At 48.9% G+C, this 21,189-nt stretch overlaps 1 protein-coding gene and 1 long non-coding RNA gene across 2 annotated transcripts; both read right to left on the reverse strand.

Moving 5' to 3' along the window:
* Window positions 1-921: 921 nt before the first annotated feature.
* On the reverse strand, window positions 922-15,853 carry MED9 (mediator complex subunit 9). The gene is made up of 2 exons (XM_045487624.1): window positions 15,509-15,853; window positions 922-2,878 (listed from the first exon to the last, which is right to left on the reverse strand). Exons 1-2 carry the CDS (start codon window positions 15,733-15,735, stop codon window positions 2,662-2,664), a joined length of 444 nt encoding a protein of 147 aa, XP_045343580.1. The 5' UTR covers window positions 15,736-15,853; the 3' UTR covers window positions 922-2,661.
* LOC123603126 lies at window positions 14,086-14,891 on the reverse strand. The gene is made up of 2 exons (XR_006714751.1): window positions 14,721-14,891; window positions 14,086-14,498 (listed from the first exon to the last, which is right to left on the reverse strand). It is a non-coding gene; the product is annotated as an uncharacterized LOC123603126 (long non-coding RNA).
* Window positions 15,854-21,189: the final 5,336 nt, after the last annotated feature.

Consider the following 21,189-nt stretch of genomic DNA (forward strand, 5'->3'; position numbering starts at 1 on the left):
GATGAAGGGTTCAGGTCCTTGCTAGAGCTGCAGCCACAAAGGGCCTCGGATGTGTCCCAGCTGTTTTGTCCTAGACTCCCTGCAGGCCCAAGGCAATGAAACGTCCTCAAACCTGCAACAGTCGGCCTGAGGTGTCACTAGGGCCCTGCTTTCCCAAAGGAAATGGAGCCTTGAGAGACCAATCCAGTGTTGGCCGCTGTAAGAACCGTGTCCCCCAACTCCTCTCCGGGGCCTGCCACGTGGCTGTCTGGAGACAGTTCAAGATCCCCCGGCCACACGCGCCCCTCCAGCCCCTGGAAGCACATTGCTGCCAGCGCTGTCTCCACCTCCCGGTCTCCCCTCGGCAGTTGAGGGAACCCGTTCCTGACTCGGGACCCAGCTCTCCCTGCCACTTGTAACTGCAAGTTCGGGGCAAGGGACAGCTGCCAAGCCCCAAATTCGTCGCCCCCGAATTACAGAGAACACCCTCTGCGTGGGGTTGCCATGAGGAGTGAGGTGTTTGCAGAGTACTTAGCACAAGTGCTGCCACCCAGTAATGCAAATCATCGGTGGTCTCGAGAGGTGCTGGGCCCTGGGAAGGGCATTCAGTACTGTCCCAGGGAGCGGTTTCAGCCCTGCCCTGGTGAAGGCTGTTCCCTGCCATGACTGGACTCCCCTCCGGGCCCAGGGGCCAGTCCCAGGCGGGAGGGATGACCCACCAGGCCAGCTGCGTCCTCGGGGCCAGACGCAGCTCCGTAGGGAAGTAATTCTGTTTTTACGCTGGTTTTGGCGTGTATGTGCCGAGGGGGAGGGGGTGCAGAGTGGAGGTTCTCACAGTTTGTTCTCTCTCCTCGAAGCAAAATGAACATCTTCCCTCTCAACTATCCAAGACAGGTGTCCTATAATGAATTTCTCAGTACAGAAACCAAGATGTCCTGAGAGCAGAGTACAAGTTCTTTTAATTATACTCTTGAAAAACGCCGTAAGTCAAAACCCTGGAATACAGGAAAGGCTCTGTCTCTGCCCCAGGGAGAGCCCTGGTCTGTTTCAGCCTTGCAGAAAGGCCCCGGGGGTCTTGTAGTTCCGCGTGCTTCGTATTTGGTCAGAGCCTTAAAACTGGCCCATACGCTGCTCTGAGATTTTGCGAAAATAACTGATTCAGTTAAATAACAGTCTCCGGGGGGAACTGGTCTAATAGGCGACCACTACCCACCTCAATTCAGAGCCTGTTCTTCTGCCCGAGGCCACTGAAACCAGATACCCCCCTTCACAGGTCCGCAGGTCAACACAAATGGGGCCCCTGCTAAAAACACCTTCAACCAACATTCCTGCCAAAGAGGTCAGTTGGCAGGCATCTGTTAAGCCCCTGACTTGGTCAGCACAGCTTACGTGCCCATTTCTAGATCTAACCAATACGTAGTTACTTCTCCCCTCATCTTTGACAGTCAAAGGAAGAGCGCAGAAATAAGGGTCCCATCTGGCAGAAATGAGGGGTGTTATCAACATTTATGAACCAGAACTGGGCCGTAGACCTTCCGGGTGTAGGCTATCCCCGCGCCTTCAGAACGATCCAGAACCATACCCTCACACCTGGCTGAGGGGTGATCAGAGCTGGCACTCAGAGCTGCAATTCTCCGAGCAAAGAGCACATCACGATCGCCTCTGTCTGCGGTGCAGCGAATGTTGGTGGCTGACTCTTCAGTGACCAGGCCAGAGGGGAAACTGAGTTTTTAAACCGGGACCACAGGAATCTGAAACGCTGGAAGAGGCAAGGCCCGCTCACCTGGGAACCTGTGTGAGCCTGTGCAGAAACAACACTACCCTCCGGCCCCGTGGGCAGCACTGTGGGGTCTGAAGTGGGCTGGTCCTTCGTGAGCAAGAAACGACTGAAGGGGACGGAGACAAAGGGAGCAAGACCTACAAGTAACAAGAACACGTAGGTGGCAGAGAACCTGGAGGCGGGGGCTGCCCAGGGCTCTGGGTTGACGCCCCCCAAAGACACAGTTACATTCACCGGCTCAAATATAAAAGGGAACAAACTATTCTGGGGGGCGGGAGGAGGGAGGAAACCACCTGTAGTCTTTCAAAACAGTATTCACTGCCTCACGGCTTTCTTTTACCGTTTTAAACCCGTGCCGTCTGAGCGTAGCCCCCATTTGTCCAGTGAATTCTATGCAAATGTTTCATGACACTGCTGTGAACAGAACAATGTGTACCTGGTACACACTGAGCATACCCAGGGGTGGGAGAAGAGGGAGGGAGGAAGCAAAGAGGAGCCGCCTCCTTCCCCACTGCGCGCTACAGATGTGCCCGCGGAGCCCGAATACACGGCAGATGGCCCCTCCCCGGAGGCAGGGGCAGAACCCTCTACCCACTCCCCAGCCTCCGGGAACAGTCTTCCTTCCACCAGCAGGCACTCGAGTTATTATGCATCTAGACATATGGATATATACTCTACAAGGAGGCCCCGACAAAGCCAAGCTCGCACGCTGGCTCCTCACACTAGTCAATGCCAAGTTCAGCTACGGCAGCAGCCACACCAGCCCCCGCCTCTCCGTTACAGAGTTCACAGCTGGAGTCCGAAAGAGCTACGCTCCGGAGGGGGGGTAGGGTGGCGGGGAACACGGTAAGGCCATGTGCTCTCCCCCTTCTTTCTCGGGCATTCCTGGAAGCCAGCCTCATTTACTCCTTGGGGATCTCAAACATGCAGAGGCTCTTGTACTTCTGCAGAAGTTCGTTCTTGGTCCTGACTTGCTCTCGGAGGCTGTGCAGCTGCTGCTGCTGCTGCTCGGGACTCAGGTGGATGCCGGGCATGGTGCTGATGACCTTCCGCATCTCCTGGAACTTGGTTTTGAGGGCGTTCAGGTCCTGGTGGATGTCGGGGCTGTCCTTGTCCATACTGCAGGGAGCAGAGGGAGGTCGTTAGCATTCATGGCTCAGACTGCGGCAACGCCTGGCTTCCCTCCCCTGTACCCCACAGAACTCGCTGTCTTCCTACGTCATCTTGTAGAATGCCTTGTTTTCTATGTCCCCTCACTAGGCTGTGCACCCCCACAGGACAGGGACCAGGTGCTGGGCTCACAACCGGCTCAAATGTAAAGGAAACAAACTATTTCGGGGCGGTGGGGGGGGGGGGGAAGGAGGAGGGAGGAAGCCACTCTGTAGTCTTTCAAAACAATATTCATTGTCTCACGGCTTTCTTTTACCGTTTTGGTGACAGCTGCTCACTAAAGGCACCCCCACACCTAGCACTGCCATCGCAGCTCCTCTCGGCGCGCCCGCAAAATTAGACGCTGACACTGCATTAGCTCCGAGGGCAGGGACTGTGTCTGCCTTGTTCAGAGCTGTATCCCCAGCCCCCGGGCGCTGTAGGCACTCATGTAACATTTGTTGCAAGAATGAATGCACACATCATTACCAACACCGGGGGAGAAATGGCAAGCAAAACTTGCTGAAATACGACATTTCTTCGAATTTGAGACATTTCCAGGCCAATCAGGAAACCTTATCAGCTAGCAAGAGCTAATTTTAGCTGATGTTTTGATGCTTGAACCTGTTAACATAAGCACCCATTTCCACTGAGCTATTCATACATTATAAATTAGTTACAAGCTATTGGAAATTTTTCAGCAGGTACCAAGCTTCTCCTACCAGTCATGTAAATTCCTTGCCTTCGGGTCAAGCTCATTTTAAAGACAGGATCATTCGCTTCATCTTCCAGCTAGCTATTGTCAGCTGCCCAGAGATCCAGGCTCCCCTTGTCACTACTAAATTAACAACAGGAACAAAACCTTCACCTAAGATCAAAGAAACAGCCTGTCGGTTGCTCCTATACATTTTTTTTCAACGTTTATTTATTTTTGGGACAGAGAGAGACAAAGCATGAACGGGGGAGGGGCAGAGAGAGAGGGAGACACAGAATCGGAAACAGGCTCCAGGCTCTGAGCCATCAGCCCAGAGCCTGACGCAGGGCTCGAACTCACGGACCGCGAGATCGTGACCTGGCTGAAGTCGGACGCTTAACCGACTGCGCCACCCAGGCGCCCCTCCTATACATTTTTTAAGAGTGAGCGAGTGGATGAGCTTTTGCAAACAAACAGTTGGGACTAAAACTAAAAGCCAACTCAGTAAGCTGTGCTAAAAGTCACCCTTTGAGGCGTAGGAGGGAGAAAACTGTCAATGATCATTTATTTTTTTTAATAAGCGTCCATCCCTGATGGGAAATTTCAACCCAGATGGTGCTAATTCATGTTTATTATTCATCATGTCTCTGCTTACGCAGACAGAATATCCATCTTCCCTGGTGATCCACTGGGTACGCTCACACCCAGCAAATGAGAGGGACCTGTTCACTATTTCCCAATAGCTCTAACTCAGAGGCAAGAGACAGAGAATCGCTCATTCTAGGGACTGTTAACCAGCCAAACATTTCTTGTCATTTGATGCCCTCGCTTTAAATATACAGTTAACGCGAGTTCGAGCCCCGAGTCGGGCTCTGGGCTGATGGCTCAGAGCCTGGAGCCTGCTTCCGATTCTGTGTCTCCCTCTCTCTCTGCCCCTCCCCCGCTCATGCTGTGTCTCTCTCTGTCTCAAAAATAAATAAAACGTTAAAAAAAAATACAGTTAATGGTACACCTTATCCCAGTTTCTAGGGAGGAGTAATTGGTATTCACGAGAATTGTAAATCATTTAGAAAGAAGCAAAGGGGGGGGGGCATCTTTTATTTTAATCATTTTAGATCTCAGCTCAAATCTACCACTCTGCATGGAATCCATCTGGATCTCTGAAGTCATTATACTTGGGTGGCATATGTGTTAACACATTGTTACGAATGTAAGTCCCAAGGGAGTTTTGAAATTAAAAAGAAAAAAAATACAGTTTTAAGAAAACTGATGGACATCATGAGTCTGAAAGGACCTGGTAAAAGCAAACAAATGAAAACACATAAAATGAGAATTTGCACAGAAGCAATGACAGTTCAGGTCTGGAAGCAAAACATAACCTGGCCCCCAAAGAAGATTTCATTCTGAAAGAAAAAGTGGGCCAGGCTTAGGATGCTCGCTTCTGAAAACCCTTGAATCTCAAGGGTTGCCCATATCCTTTACCCGGTGAACTTTCGGTAAAGGAGCCCCATAAAAGCTTGCCTGGAGGGAAGCTATGGGGAAAGGGGGGCACGGAGCCTACAGCAAAGGCCCCTGCTGCCAGCTTCTCAGCCTGCCCTAGTTGGTGAAGGTAAATAACCCAGAGCTCCTGGAGCGAGGAAAACACTCTATTCAGGAACCGGCTCGAAGCAAGCGAGAACCTGCTAGGCCAGGATGACTGTGAAATACTCGCACCAAAAGAAAAGAGGCCCAAATATTGAGTGAATAAAGGCAGAAGGCTCCAAGTGGGCCTGCCTTTGTGTTCAATGTTAGTCATCAGCCAACTTTAGAAGGGGGGGGTGGGGGTGGTGGGGAACAAAAAACAAAAAAACAAGGAGACTAGGCCAGGCCGAGAAGCACGGAAATTGTGCAAGTAAGGGCCAGGTTAGGGAACTTTGGTCCTGCTTGCAGGAGTTTTGAAAAGGTGGACAAAAATACTGCTGCCGTGGCTTGATTGACAGGCCACTTCTCCCTCTTTTGAGCACACCCTGGGCGATACTCAGCATCATGTGCACACAGACATTCTGTGTGTGTGTCACCAGCCTCGGGGCAAACATCACAGGCTTTGGAAGGTGGCCTAAGAATGGTGCTGAGCACAGCGCAGCTTCAGGTTTTAGGACGGGTGCTTTGGGACTTGAAGATGCCAGCTGGCATCAGCTGGGCAAGTGTGTCCACTGGTAACTTAGAAGCAAAGGGAACCCAGCCGGTCACTGAAGCCAACCTCCTCCCAAACTTGAGACCACGCGGTAGCATGACCCCTTCCCATTTCTTCCTCCTCAAAATGTCTGTGACCCCCCCCAGTGTCACGCCCCCACTGTCCTATAGCTGACCCACCCTGGGACCAGTCCTTCTCACCCTCTCCTCCTTTCACGCTGCCTCAGAGACTGGAGTCTTTCTAAACCAGTGGGGGTGCTGGTGGCGGGGGAGGGGGAGGCTGTGGTTTTTACTTAATAGGTGCTTGAGGGAAAACCAGTTAAGAAAAACAGACTCCAAGGCTTAGAAACGGAAGGTCCCTCTAATCCATGTTCCGGAGATAACCTCTGTTAACATGGGATACGTACTGCTTCCGACCCGCTTCAAAACATACAGACTTTTTTGTTACTTGCTTTGACAAAAATGTTACCATTCTTGCTTTTTTCACTTAAGTTGCACCTTGGATGTCTTTCCATGTTACCACATGTACAATTATGCAGCTGAATTATTTGGCTACTGATGGGAATTTGGATGTTTGTAACTTACCACTTGCAATCAGAATGGCAACGGACCTTCTGTACCTATATACGTAAGTACTTGTGCACGTATTTTGATAAGATGATTTCTCAGAAGTGAATTTCTAGGTTGAAGGTTGTGTGCATTACCATTTTTGACAGACTGCCAAAATGCCCTCCAAAAACACTGTACCGTGACCGTGGACACGACGCTTGTCCCTCACACCCTCGACGACGTTGTTACACAGCCGGCAGCCGTTGGTATTTTCCCTGCTTCAGTTCTGCCAGCGCCCAAGAGGGGCTCTGAACCTCCTACCCTTGCTTTTATCTGCCCACAGGATTACATGTGAAAAATGTTCCCTTTAGGAAGAGGCAACAAAAGGCTCTGCTGCTAAAAGAAACTTGAAAAAAAAAAACACTGCTCTACAGAATAGCCCAGAACGTGTTCATCCACTTCGACCTCTTCAGATGCCAACAACTCCCAGCATGCCCTCCTTCCTGAATTTCAGGACCCTTGTGCCAACGGTTCCTGCACATTTTCTCCCTGGAGTCTGGGGGCACCTGCAAATGTCCAAAGTGGACCCCCAGCCTCCTCGGTACGCCGCATTTCAGATGGAGGGCGCGGAGCTGGAACGCTGTGCCCCACACGTGCGTCCACATGCCCCAATTCCATGTGCTTGACGTGCACCCAGCCTCCAGTCCTGCCCACTCCTCCTCCTTACCCCTGCCTCCTCCTCTCACTGGCACCAATTTCTAGACCCTTCCAGACTTGGGTCCTCTCCTCCTGAAACCCTCTGGCCCGCCCACCTCTACAGAATCCAAGTCTGAGCTCAAAAATTCCGAGACAACACCTGCCGGGCAAGTCTGCACTTGAAGGGGGCCACTCAGGGCCAGCTACAAGCAGCCTGTGGCCCTTCCAGGCCCAACTTCCCACTCGTCCCCAGACTCCGTGTAAATGCTCCCCGCGGCACCTGTCCTGCCGCACCAGGTCACTGCTGACCTGTGTGCCTGCCTTCGAGGAGCCTGTGTTCCAGGCAGGTGCTCCCTAAATTATGCTGGATGAACAGAGATGAAGTGGCAGAGGAGGCAACAGGCTTGTAAGCTGGCCCAGAAATAATTCTTCCAAACAGGCTGTAAATATTCCCTGTCTGGGTGCTCCCCCTTTTCACTGGGATTTGCCTGAAGGAGAAATGAAGGGCACAGAGGGCTCCAGTCACATGAGCACAGACAAACCCCATGGAGCCGGGGGGGTCCTTTCACAGCCTTCTCCACTGATGTGAGGGCTGCGTCCTGCTCAACCGGAGGACAGGCCTCAGCTGGCAGGGAGGGCCGCTCAGATGAAAACAGACCTTGCATCGGAAGCAGCAGCTCAGTAACATCCCGTATCCACGAAAGTGGTCTCGCCTGGGCTCTGAGGTCTTGCTGACCTGCCTCGACAACAAAGGGACTTGTTTTCAGCGATATGGCCCCAGCTTGAGAGGTAAAGGACAACGCTCTGTTCTCGTCACTTAAACTATTTCTGCACTGTCACAGATGGTTCCCCTTTACCTACCCAGCAGCCGAGAACACTTTAAGGAACGAAAAAATTCAACTTGAAAAATTGTTTAAGTACCCACGTTGATAGAATACTTGTACTAGCTGAGCCACAGCCATCAAGGCAAGGTATTGACAATTGCAATTCAGAATTCCTAGGCTGGGACACTTGGTTCCAGACTTAGATTAGATCTGGCAAGTTTGAGGGGGAAAAGCAATGAACTTTCCCTGGTCCAACGAGCCTCGTTTTATTCCTCCTTTGTTCTACATGTACTTCTACAATGTGATTTCTATACATGACAGGAAAGGTCTCAAAGAGTTGGGAGTGCTAACATTTCTTACCGGCATAAGACTGACGTTTCTCTTTCCCCTTTCCTCATTCTTTAAAATTAACACAAATGTGTAGTTTTAATTATTCATTCAACCACGGGGCAGACAGCAGGAGGGCTGCAAGTCTGCGGAGACTCTCTCCAGCGCCGGGGAGGTGCATCCCAGCCAGGAAGACAAGAAGTAGGAGTGCTCCCCACCCCTCCCCCTCCCCGCACCTGCCCTCCAGTGTGGGAGGTGGCCTCTGAGCAGGTCCATAAGCATATGTGGCATGTCCCTGGGCAGAGACAGGGCAGGAGGGCATGGCTGCAGAGGGCCTGGAGTGTGCACAGGGCTGGATGACTCCAGGCACACAGAGGCACTAGGATCACAGCGACTCGCTCTGGGGCTCTGGGCTCTCTGCTGCGTGGTCCAGGCAAGCCTCTGAAGAAGGTCCGCACAGAGCCCTGAATGGAGTGATACCAGCTGGGAAGGACAGTATGGGAAGAGGAGGGAGCCCTAGGGACTGGTGAGCAGAGAGAAATTAAACTGATAACATGCACAGGATGAATTAGAGACAGGAGAGATAAAGGCAGTTTCTAATTAAGTTTCTAATTAAGAAGGAACTAAATAAGATCCATGGGGCACCTGGGAGGCTCAGCTGGTTAAGTGTCCAGCTCATGGTCTCACAGTTTGTGAGTCCGAGCCCCACGTCGGGCTCTTTGCTGGCGGCTCAGAGCCTGGAGCCTGCTTCGGATTCTGTGTCTGCCTCTCTGTCTGCTCCTCCCCTGATCGTGCTCTGTCTCTCTCTCTCTCTCTCAAAAAATAAATAATAAACATTAAGATAAAATTTAAGAAGTGACTGTAAGATCCAAAAATGAGGTTGGAAGACCTGGACCATGAGTGTTACCAACAGCCTTGGAGGTAAAGGGACAGATTCCAGCCTAAATGTTCCACTAACCAAATCTCAGCATTTCAGCATTTCCTAGCATCTCAGACCAGCTACAGGAAGCAGGCCAGGAAAGGGCAAGGTGCTATGGGTAAATGTTGCCAAGAAAGGAAAGAGGGAAGAGCAGCCTGGAGAGATCATTGAATGTGCCATGAAGATTTAAGAAGTAAAACAGTTTGGTGCTGGAGAACAGAATGTCCAGAAGTAGAACAGAAAACATATGGGGATTCAGTGCACGAAAAAGGCGGCGACTCAAGCAGAGAAAACAATGAATATTCAGTCAGAGAAGTGGGAAGATGAAAAAGCAGGGCCCCCTTCTTTCCATCAAAATAAATTCCAGAAGCTTCACAGAACTGAAAGTAAAAAATGAAACCGTAAAAGTCCTAGGAAAAGGGGATCAATATTTATCGTCTTATCAGAGTGGGAAGGCCTTTCTAGTAAGGACCAAAATTCAGAAGCCATAAAGGTAAGGCTTATGAAATCTGCCCACAGAAAATGATATGATTCCAAATGACAAAAACAAACAAACGAAAACCAGGAACAAAGGCAAAAGAAGGGCAACAACTTGGGGAAAATATTTACAATACACTTGACAGACAAAGGCATACCTTCCCCGCTGTACAAAGAGCGCATTAAAAGAGGCACGACCTAATAGAAAATGGGGAGTTTGTGGGGGAAAAAAATACAAATGACATAACAAGTTGCATATGAAAAGATGCTTATGTGATAAAGCAAGACACAGATCAATATGACATATCCTCTTTGACCTATCAGATCAGCTCCAGTGAAAAAGCTGAATGGTGAGGGCAGGGATATGGGGGGAAAGACACAAATACACTGCTGGTAAAGCGCACACTGGCACATTCTTTCTGAATTTGCTAGTTGTGATCCAAATTTTAAATTCACATATCCCTGTGCTAGAAATTTACTCTAGAGACTCTCAAGAGTTTTGGGGCGCCTGGGTGGCGCAGTCGGTTAAGCGTCCGACTTCAGCCAGGTCACGATCTCGCGGTCCGTGAGTTCGAGCCCCGCGTCAGGCTCTGGGCTGATGGCTCAGAGCCTGGAGCCTGTTTCCGATTCTGTGTCTCCCTCTCTCTCTGCCCCTCCCCCGTTCATGCTCTGTCTCTCTCTGTCCCAAAAATAAATAAACGTTGAAAAAAAAAATTAAAAAAAAAAAAAAAAAAAAGGAAAAAAGAGTTTACAAGATGGCATTTACAAAGAGGGTCAGTGCAGCTCTGAGTGCAACGGCAAAAAGCCAGAGACCACGGAGTGTCCTTGGGGAGGGAACTGTTGACAGAAAGGACGGCATGGTCATGAAATGGAGGGCGGTACAGTTTGGGGACCCGGGAGGGAGGTGGAGGAGGGGAGGGACAGGCCCAGTTGTCATTTTGTATCTGTGGGTTGCTCTTTGAATCTATCTACAACTGAAAGTTTTAATTTTTTTTACAACGGTAATCTTTATGTATTTTTTTTAAGTTTATTTGTTTTGAGAGAAAGAGAGTGTGCAAGTGTGCACGTGACTGGGGGAGGGGCAAAGAGAGGGAGAGAGAGAGAGAGAGAGAGAGAGAGAGCAAATCCCAAGCAGGCTCCACGGTGTCCTCGCAGAGCCTGACTCGGGGGCCTCACTTGCGAACCGTGAGATCATGACCTATGCTGAAATCAAGAGCCGACTGAGCCACCTAGGTGCCACTACAACTGTAGCGGTTTTTTTTTTTTTAAATTTTTTTGTTTTAACATTTATTTAGTTTCAAGAGAGAGAGAGAGAGAGACCGAGTGGGAGAGGGGCAGAGAGAGAGGGAAGGAGACACAGAATCCAAAGTAAGCTCCAGGCTCTGAGCTGTCAGCACAGAGCCCGACGTGGGGCTTGAACTCATGAACCGCAAAATCATGACCTGAGCCGAAGTCAGGTGCTTAACCGACTGAGCCACACAGGTGCCCCAATAACTGTTAATTTAAAAAAAATGCTCTCTGGATGGTAGATTTCTGGGCCATTTTGGGTTAATCGAAGGAGTCCAGTCTACAGGATTGTGATTTGGAGAAACGGCTAAGAGGATGTCGCCCTCTTCACTTAGCGATGGCTGTGAGTGAAAATGAAAAATGAAAAACGCCTGTACCCTCCGTTCCGGCAATTCCACCGCTGCGGGTTCGCCTCCTCATAAACGTTCTCAAATACAAGGGTGCTTCCCGGGGTGGCCGGCAACGGCAATAATCGGAAAACCCGCGAGTGTCCGTGAACAGAACACTGGCTACGTAACTGGTGGTGCAGCCACCTTCCTGGGGAAGGCCTTCGTGTGTGAGAATGGAAAGGTGTCCAAAACAGACTAACAAGTGCAAAACAAACACAGTACGGTATGATCTCAGTTTCAGAAATTTTTTAAAAGACACGTATATACAGTTCCTGCCAGGATACTTACAATTAGAAGTTACGACTGGTGAGGGAACTTCACTTCACACGATTCTGAGTTTGCAACTGTGACTTTTGTGTACCTGAGGGTGCAGTACTCTGAATTCTTTATGAGAAGAGAAGGCCTAAGCTCACGGCAGCGTCTTTCTTCCTCACCTGGCCAAGGAGTAAACACGTAATAAAAGGGCCCCTGGGGAAGCTACAGGGGAGGAAGAGATCAAGGGCCTGCATGACCGAGCGGGTCCTGGCCCTCACCGCCTCCGGCCAGGCCTGCCAGGACGGCGTCCTCACTGGCTTCCAGGCAGAGAAGCCACCTCCATCTCGAGCACTAATCTGACTCCATGGCCGGAAGTCCTCGCCAGCTCCCCATTCCCCAGAGGACAGAACGACCGTGCAGGTGGGGGACATGTGGTCCTGGGCGCGCTGGCTCTTCCCGGCCCTCCAGTTCCCCCTCCCTTGGCCTCGCGCTTCCGCCCCAGTCCCACCCCTACCAGGCCGCCCGCTCTTCCTCCTCCCTTTCATAATTTAGGACTCCCCACTGGCATCCATCCCAACAAGCCTTCCGACTCCTCCAGGCTTCCCAAGGCCTCCTCTGCCTTCACCGACCCTACCACAGTCTGTCTCCTTTCCTCATCAGCCTAAAGACCCAAATACACGCCAATACGTATCGTAACATCACATCCTAGCTTTTTTTTTCACGGCGAAGGCATCTTTCCTTCTCTCTGAGTCATTTTCCTCCGAGTGGATTTTTGCTCTTCTGTTTTGTCCTATCTTTTGCTGGGGCTTTTCTTCACGTGCTTGGTGACCGTGGCTGCCCAGTCATAAAGTTAAGAGTAAAATACTATTTGGATTATGTGCATAGTGCACTGCTTTCACTATACTAAATGAAAGAAGAAAAAGGCATGATCCTATGATAAAGTGTTGATTTTGACTTGCATCCGATGGGGAGGGGGAAGCTGAATGCGAATAGAAAACATAAATATTTTATACTGCTAGTAAAAAGCAGGGTATGAATAAATAATGGAGAATATTTTTTAAAAAAAGTAAAACACTAAAAGGCTCAGTACAAGCTCTTAGTAAGAGTGATACTTCCTGGGGCACCTGGGTGGCTCAGTCGGTAAAGCACCCGACATCAGCTCAGGTCATGATCTCGCAGTTCATGAGTTCGAGCCCCACGTCGGGTCCCCTGCTCATTCTCCCTATCTCTTTCAAAATAAATAAATAAACTTAAAAAAAAAAAAAAGAGTGATACTTCTTTTAGCTTCTTAAAATGAACTAAGTTCTTTCTTGAGAAGCCCCCAATGTCTTTTCTTTGGGGCTGATCAGACACTCCAGAGGAGGGATCTCTGTCTCTTTGGCTGCCAGTCTCGAAGCCAGGTCAGGAAAGAAAGCGAGGGCTGGGTCTCAGAATTCAGTTTGTGAGCTTTCTCTTAATCCCTCTTTTCAGGACTGGCTCCCTTTCTCCAACTCCTGCCATGTGCTTGGTGTTCCCCAGTCCAGAGATGCTCTGGCTTATCCTTAAAAATAAATCTTGGGAGAGAGTAACCCTTTGTCTGCCAAGATGGAAGAAGGGTAGTCACCTGTTTGCTTGGAGTGGGGAAGAGAACTATGGGATCTGACTCTTAAACAGACTTTAGGTAATCCTCCTGTTCATAGTTCTACCACCTCTGTTTCCAACATGGCCCTGGAACTGCCAACTCCTGAGATTCAGCAGGGGAAGCCATGGTCAAAGGCAGCTGCTTATGGATGCTTCTTGGGGCTGATGGATGGATGTGCCATTGGCCATCTATTTTGTGATAACTGCCTCCTCTCCTGTTCTTTTTGGTTTCATTAAACACTCTTCACTGTCCTTTAAGACGGTACAGAGATAAACACATGTGATCAGCTCACCATCTTTCAAAGAACACTGCTCTTGAGTATACTTTACAACGATCTCATGATTTAAGTATGTTATCCCATTTCACAAGAGAAGAGACTCAGAGAAGCTAAGATCACCTAGCTTGAATACTATAAAACTAATCTGAACCCACTGTTTGAAGTCCCTTCTTTTTTTTTTCTTAATTTTTTAAATGTTTATTTATTTTTGAGAGAGAGAGACAGAGAGAGCAAGCAGAGGAGGGGCAGAGAGAGAGGGAGGCACAGAATCCGAAGCAGGCTCCAGGCTCTGAGCTGTCAGCACAGAGGCCAATGCGGGACCTGAACCCACGAACCAGGAGATCATGACCTGAGCCGAAGTTGGAGGATTAACCGACCATGCCACTCAGGCGCCCTGAGGTCCATTCTTATTATTCAGGTATTAGAGAGATGAACTAAGGCCTGGGAAGGTTACATATGTACAAAGATTACAAAGCAAGCAAACATCAGTGTGCGGATTTGAATCCCAGACTACCTGACTTCAAAGCCCACGTTCTTTCTAGTGTGTACCTTACTGCTCCGTGTTTAAGGCCAGCCCAACCCAACTGCTCTACTGGGGTGCAAGAATATACTCTCAGGGGTCCAGGAACTGTCTCTGCGACTGTATACATCTTGTGTTTTCATTTTTCTTAAAACCAATATATTTGGGTTAGTTTGGATAAGCCATTTATAATCCAGCACTGCCCTGGGATTTGGGGTCTGCATTTGTGTTTCTTTGCCATATGTCACCGCTGCCAGGAAGTGCCACTTGAGGACCGCAGGCTAATGAGAACAGAACAGAGTCTGCCTTACCCTATCAACAATACGCTCACGCCAAGTGAAGCCAAATGAAGGCAGGGTCTAATGTAAGAACAAAGGCTTTGCAGTTGTTCGAAAAGTGGTGGAAAAGCATGAAGTCATTCCACAGCAAGTGAATCTAGTCTGGCTAAACTCAAAAGAAGCTGGGCCGTTGACACACTGGACCTTCATATCGTGGGGAGCAATTCCATTTCAGCAAAACATCCAAGAGCACGTTAATGTTCACCTGAATGTTACTGTAACAGTAAAACTCTGTTTTAATTTACCTTTTTTTTTTTTTTTTCAACGTTTATTTATTTTTGGGACAGAGAGAGACAGAGCACGAACGGGGGAGGGGCAGAGAGAGAGGGAGACACAGAATCGGAAACAGGCTCCAGGCTCTGAGCCATCAGCCCAGAGCCCGACGCGGGGCTCGAACTCACGGACCGCGAGATCGTGACCTGGCCGAAGTCGGACGCTTAACCGACTGCGCCACCCAGGCGCCCCACCTTATTTTGGTTTTTTAATGGCTGAATAAGTTGTTAGTGTCCCTGACTCCTAGTGCCATGTGGATTTAGTAACATGACAGCAAAAATAATTTAGGCAAACATGGGGATCAAGAAGACTTTTGGTTGTACTTTTTTTTTTTTTCCCCCTTTACAGGGTCAGTTTGAAAACGGGCTGACCTGAAGCCTGGCCAACAGAATGACACATCACTGTCTTTGGCACTCTGTAAGAACACGGCACTCCAGGGCAACTTGTATCTTTGTTTCTTTTAACGATTCCTATCATCGACCCTCCAATCTCTTTGAATTATGGGTCATTCCCACTCATGTCTTTTTTTCCGTTCAGACTGGTGAGCAGTGTGGGGGTGGAAAGTTGGCCCTTTTTACGGCGTACACCCCACAGCACTTAGCAGTGTGCCACACAGGGAAGATGACCCACATCGGGTGACAAAACGGAGGCTCAGAGAAGCCTGACCTGCTCCAGATCGCTGGGACGCAAACTTGAGTAGTGACTGCAGAGCCTGTGCATTCAGTCCCTACACTGGCGTCATTTTTAGGAATAGCGCCTGGCCGTCACGAGGTCTGGCAGCTCTCGGGGCTCAACCGTTTGCTGAGCTCACGGTGCGACTAGGTGTGGTCTTGGGAAAGGCCTCTTCCCCCGGGTCTGTTTCCCCGTCGATAAAATGGGGGTGTACCCGAGAGCACCTCGGCCTCTGAAGCTCTGAAACAGGTGACGAGAAGCGGGGGAGGGGGAGGGGCGTGTCGTGGCTGGTCCTCTCTTGGGCTCTTACCATTTGATGATGTTGTGAACCAAAGGTAAAAAGGAGTAATTCTCCTCCTCCTTCACGCCGGCAGGTGACTGAGGCCTCGGCGCCGGCGACTGCTGTGGCTGAGGCGCGGCGACCGGAGGCGGCGGCTGCGAAGGCGGCAGCGGCTTCGTCTCGGGCAGCGGCGGCTCGGCCGGCGGCGGTAACGCATCCTCGGCCTGCCGCCCGGCGGCCACCCCGGCAGAGGCCATGGCGCTCGGGACGCCGCCGGTCAACAGGACCCCGGCGGTCAGCTCCCCCAAAGCGTCGCGGATTCCAGACGTCACCACCAGGAGCCCGCGGGGCGGGGAGAGGGACAAGGGAAAGGATTGTGCGCATGCGCACTAGGGCGTGGGCGGGGCGACAGCGCGGGCGGGACAATGGGGCGGGGGGTGGGGCTGCTGTTATTAGGCAATGGGCGTTTGACGGGTCTGGGTTGGCTTGGATTTGATTGTAAAACGGAGCAGCTAAATTATTAAGTAGGCAGAAATAGATTTATTTCAGAAATAACATCTTATTCCTATTCCCATGACGAGGAGAGTCCAAAAGTAGTTAAAAAAGGAAGACTGAGATACGTAAGGCTCCACGTGGCCAGCCCTCCAGAAAGCCTCCCAAAGAACCGTCTGGAACCACACGCAGAGTAAACAACTTAACTTACCCACTACCTGTTAAGTGTGTGAAGCACTGGGCTCTACGGGCGTCAACAACCTAGCGATGAAGAACCTACAGCTCCTACACCACGCGCGTGCCTCCAGAGGGAGAGGCAGCAAACCCTGACCGAGCAGGTCAGGTCGTGTATGTCTCTAAAAGCTCCGCGTGGCTAGATGGGGAGGAACTAATAATCTAACATTTAATATGCATCTTCTAGATGACGGATGCAATGTTAAATGTGCCGGCAGGGGGTGGGGAAGGCCGTCCTGACTTCGATACAAGGCAGAAGGGGATTGACTAATGCGGGGAGTAAATATATCCTAGAGGAGTGTCAGTGGTCAGGTATTCTCCATACCCGGGGGCCAGTTCCTTAAGCCCCTAGGTCTCAGTTTCTTTATCTGTAAAATCTTTAGTTCGAGGTCATGGCAGAGAACTGCTTTCTGACTTCAGATCCGTGGCTGACTTCCAAAGGTCTGGTTTGCCTCTAGAATCCTAAGCCAAAGGGAGGGGACCCCTGGCGGTTTTGTAATTATACTTCACAAAACAAGTATGATATGGGAGCTGTATAATAAATTTCTGGGCAATGGGACACCCATCCTAAGCTTAGCTAGGGAGTGGGAGAGGTCATGAGCTAGGAAAACCCCAACCTTCCTCAGTCTACCATCAAGGTTCTTAAAGAGAGGCAAGCAGGCCCACGTTCAGGTAGCAAGATGAGTCATAGCACTTAAGAGCAAGATGGCTATTCCCAAGAAAAGCATCGATGCTAAGGTTTTCAGATGCATCAGGAGAGGTTTACGGAGGCGGATCCCAGGGAAGCCAGAGCGTAGAAGGAAGTACGAAGTTAGAGAGTGTGCTACAGAGGCTCTTTAGTGATGGGCCTTCGTACAGCTTTCTATGGCAAGAATTGCCCAGAACACCCCAGAGGAAAAGCAAGGGGAGGGAGGGTCTGCGCGGTTTTCTTCTTGCTACCCATGGACCTCTCCACGTCAGGGAGGAGTTTTAAGAGTTCTGGTAGAGAGTGGAGGAGAAGGGCTTGTTGGGATCAGACCAGGTGTGCTTGAAGAGGCATCTGGGGAAATGGCTTGGAGCCATCTGGGGGAAATAATGGTGGGGTAATAATAATAGTAATTACCACAACCACTGTGGAATAAAAATAGGTACAAGGAAGAGTCACGATTGTTATCCCAGTTAATCCACAGAAAAGCTCCAGGAGGCAGATGTTAGTATCTTCATTTCTTAGATGAGGAAACCAAGGCTTATGATGGTTAAGATCCTGGCCCCAGGGTCACACAGCTGGCCTGACACCAAATCTATGGTCTTCACCAACACCTAGGAGACCTCGGGTCTCTACTGGTTCTGTAACTTTATGATTCAAAAGGTTGAAGTGAAGTTTTTATTCAGAATTCAAAAAGCAATCTGATACTCGTCGATAACAAACCCACGGCAATCGCACACCATTTTTCCCCTCCCGGTGTGTTTTGTAACTTAATCACAAGTCTCAACTTTATCGTTGGCAGAATAATGAGGACATCTCTTTTAAAAAAACCAAAAAACGAAAAACCACTTCAAGTATAAATAGATATGGCTACAGAAAACAAATTGAAAACGTAGGAAGCATAAACAAGTAGGGTGCATTGACAGTTCGCCCTAAAAATAGTTAATATAATTAGTGGCCAAGAGTCAAGCTGACTTCATAACGTTGCAAGCAGGTGTCAGAACAATCTGCTTGTGCCGGCTTCATTAAAGCTGAAAAGTGAGTCTGTTCATAACTGCTCTGCCCGGAGTCCAAAAAGGCAGATGCTCCCTGATACGTAAGGACTGTAGGTTGTTAGAGACATCGCCAAGTTCAGCTGTTGGGTCATTGCTTCCTTGGGAAGATTTACACTGTTGCTCAAAGAGCCTTCCCAGTCAAGTTGGTAGTTACAAGTTCAGGGCTATGGAGCCAGCCTGCCTTGCCTCCAGGCCCAGCTCAGCCTGTGTGACTTTGGAGAGCTGAAGGACCTCACTGTGTGCGGCCCCATACCCTCCCAGGAGGACTCAGTGGGTTATCACATACAAGTTACTTAGAAAAGTGTCTGTGAACAGTAAATATTCGTTTTCATTATTCAGATGTGGGGCTTGCTCCTTCACCAATGAGCAAAACCCAGGCTGATGGCAACTAGGAGGAATGAGGTAGATCAAAGCTCCCCAATGCGAATATAACACAAACCGTAAATGCAAGCCACATATGCTGTTTTTGATTTTCTAGTAGCCGCGTTATAAAAAACCCCCCCAAAAACCAAACCAAACAAAACAAAAACAGGTGAAATTAATATCAGTAATATATTTTATTTAACTCAATATGTCCATAATATTATTTAAACATGTAATCAGTGTTAAATGAGTAGAGGTACTTAACTGTTTTTCATACTGGCTTTGAATTCCACTATGTATTTTGTATTTAAAGTACGTCTCAATTTGAATAGCCACATTTCAACTGCTCATTTCCAAATGCAGCCAGCGGCTCCAGAACTGGGTGGTGCCGTCTAAGAGATCAATCTGTGTCAACATAGCTCATAATCATAATAGAGGAAAACAGTTGCATAAAGGAAATACAGTATATTACTACTTATAAGTGTTTGAAACATGAAAAATGAATACTATGTATTGTCTGTAGATACAAGACACATCAGTTAAAAAAAAAAGTGTTTTAAAAGGGGCTAAAGGTAGGGGCGCCTGGGTGGCGCAGTCGGTTAAGCGTCCGACTTCAGCCAGGTCACGATCTCACGGTCCGTGAGTTCGAGCCCCGCGTCAGGCTCTGGGCTGATGGCTCAGAGCCTGGAGCCCGTTTCCGATTCTGTGTCTCCCTCTCTCTCTGCCCCTCCTCCGTTCATGCTGTGTCTCTCTCTGTCCCAAAAATAAATAAACATTGAAAAAAAAATTAAAAAAAAAATAAAAGGGGCTAAAGGCTATGCCTCACGTTCGTGAGACGGGGGATAGGCATGTCACAGCAACTTCCTGTATAGCGTTATATTTCTTTTATGTATTATTAGAAGACTTGAAGCAAATAGGAAAAGTGTGAATAGTTGCCAAGTGTGGGAGCAGTCACGTGGGAGTTTGGTACAGAAGAATCTCGGCTCTGCTTCGATCTGGCCGTGTGACCTTGAACAAGTCACTTCACCGCCTTGTGCCTCAGTTTCCTTATCTGCAAAATGGAATCATAACAGCACCAATCTATTAGGGCTACTGTAAGGGTTACAGGAGTTAATGGATGTGAAGACCTGTATGAAGTGACATATGTACGGCAAGCACTATTAAGTTTTGGCTACTACTGCTGCTGTTGCTTTTTCAGAAAAAAAAAAAGCCCCTTATAATGATTTCTTATAAAACGAATGTTACCACAAGAACAAATACAAAAACCGGGCCGCATCTAAGAATGGAACTTCGAGATGCTCTAAGTGGACCCACGCCACAAATACCCATGAATGTTCTTATGATACATTTCTTCTACGTGAGGTCCAAAAATAGTCATTTCTCGGTCAGACGGACATCATGGGGATTGTTACATCGATCCTGTCATCGGATGATTGAAGGCTTTTTCATCAAAGCCGTATTCTTACACATGATTCATCCTTTTCTCTCATTGCCTAGAGCCTCAGGCAGGTTGGAAAAGCTCCATGATACTTTGATTTTGTGAGTTAAAAAAAAAAAAAAAGGCAGCAGTCATTGTTGAGGCCAAACGCAGTGCAACGTATACCAGGAAGTGTCTGCTTAAACGTCAGACAAAAGCCTCTTCCTCGGTCAATGCTGCAGATGGCCTGCCTTCTCTCTCTGAACTAGATTTCATTCTTTTCTTTGTATTCCTTCCAGCCATTCTCTCCTCTAAGACACTCTGTTATGCCCAATTTCTCAAATCATTTATGTTAGTGGTTTCATTTCTTGGAAGCCATCACCTTCGGGCATTTCACCACACGAATCCGACCAGATTTCTTTCAGACTCAGTTTAGTCCTCATTCCTTCTGCTTCTTATTTTCCATCAGACTTCCCCCAGCCTTGATACAACAAAAACGAGAGGAGGAGCGCCTGGGTGGCTCAGTCGGTGGAGCGTTCGACTTGGACTCAGGTCATGATCTCGAGGTTCGTGAGTTCGAGCCCTGCATCGGGCTCTGTGCTGACAGCTTGGAGCCTGGAACCTGCTTCAGATTCTGTCTCCCTCTCTCTCTGCCCCTCCCCCGCTCATGCTCTCTCTCTCTCTCTCAAAAATAAATAAACGTTAAAAAAATTAAAAAAATAAAAATGAGAGACAATCCGTTCTCAGAACTAGGTTTTTTTTCTAAAATAGTCATTATTATTCTGATACTATATTCTTTCCAATCTCTTTATTAAGTCATTTTCTAATTGTTAGTTAGCCAAGGTGGCGGTGGTGGTGGTTGTTTTTTTCCTATCTGCCACCTGCTTCCCCACAGCCTCAACGTTAACCTGTTCTGTTAATCCTTTTTTTTTTTTTTTAATGCTCTTTTTCTCAGGATGGCCTGTCTGGTTTTTCTCACCCTTCTTTCCTTTCTGCGTCCCCCCCCCCCCCAGAAGTTACTTTGTTTCCCTCACTGGATTTACTGTAAGTCTTTTGCTTCTTGGTTACTAACCCTGGTTGCAAAATTATAATTAAAAATGATTATGTCAGGTAGCCTGGGTGGCTCAGTTAGATGAGCATCCGACTCTTGATTTAGACTCAGGTCATGATACCGGGGTCATGGGATCGAGCCCTGCCTCGTGCTCCACACTGACGCCGGAGCCTGCTTGATATTCTCTCTCCCTCTCCCTCTGCCCCTCCCCTCCCCCAAATGTTACAAATTATTATGCAACGGGCAACTGGAATGCTAAGGAGGCTGTGTGTCTGGTCCCATTCTGGCCCCGTGGCTGGGCTTCCAGACCTCTTGGGACGTGAGGAGACGGTGTGTAGCCACAGGCATTCATAACATCCCCAAACTACAGAATCCAACCAGCTCCAAGCTGAAAACGGGGGAAGCATAGTGAGG

The sequence above is a fragment of the Leopardus geoffroyi genome, chromosome E1, assembly GCF_018350155.1.
Source record: "Leopardus geoffroyi isolate Oge1 chromosome E1, O.geoffroyi_Oge1_pat1.0, whole genome shotgun sequence".
Classification (NCBI taxonomy): Eukaryota; Metazoa; Chordata; class Mammalia; order Carnivora; family Felidae; genus Leopardus; species Leopardus geoffroyi.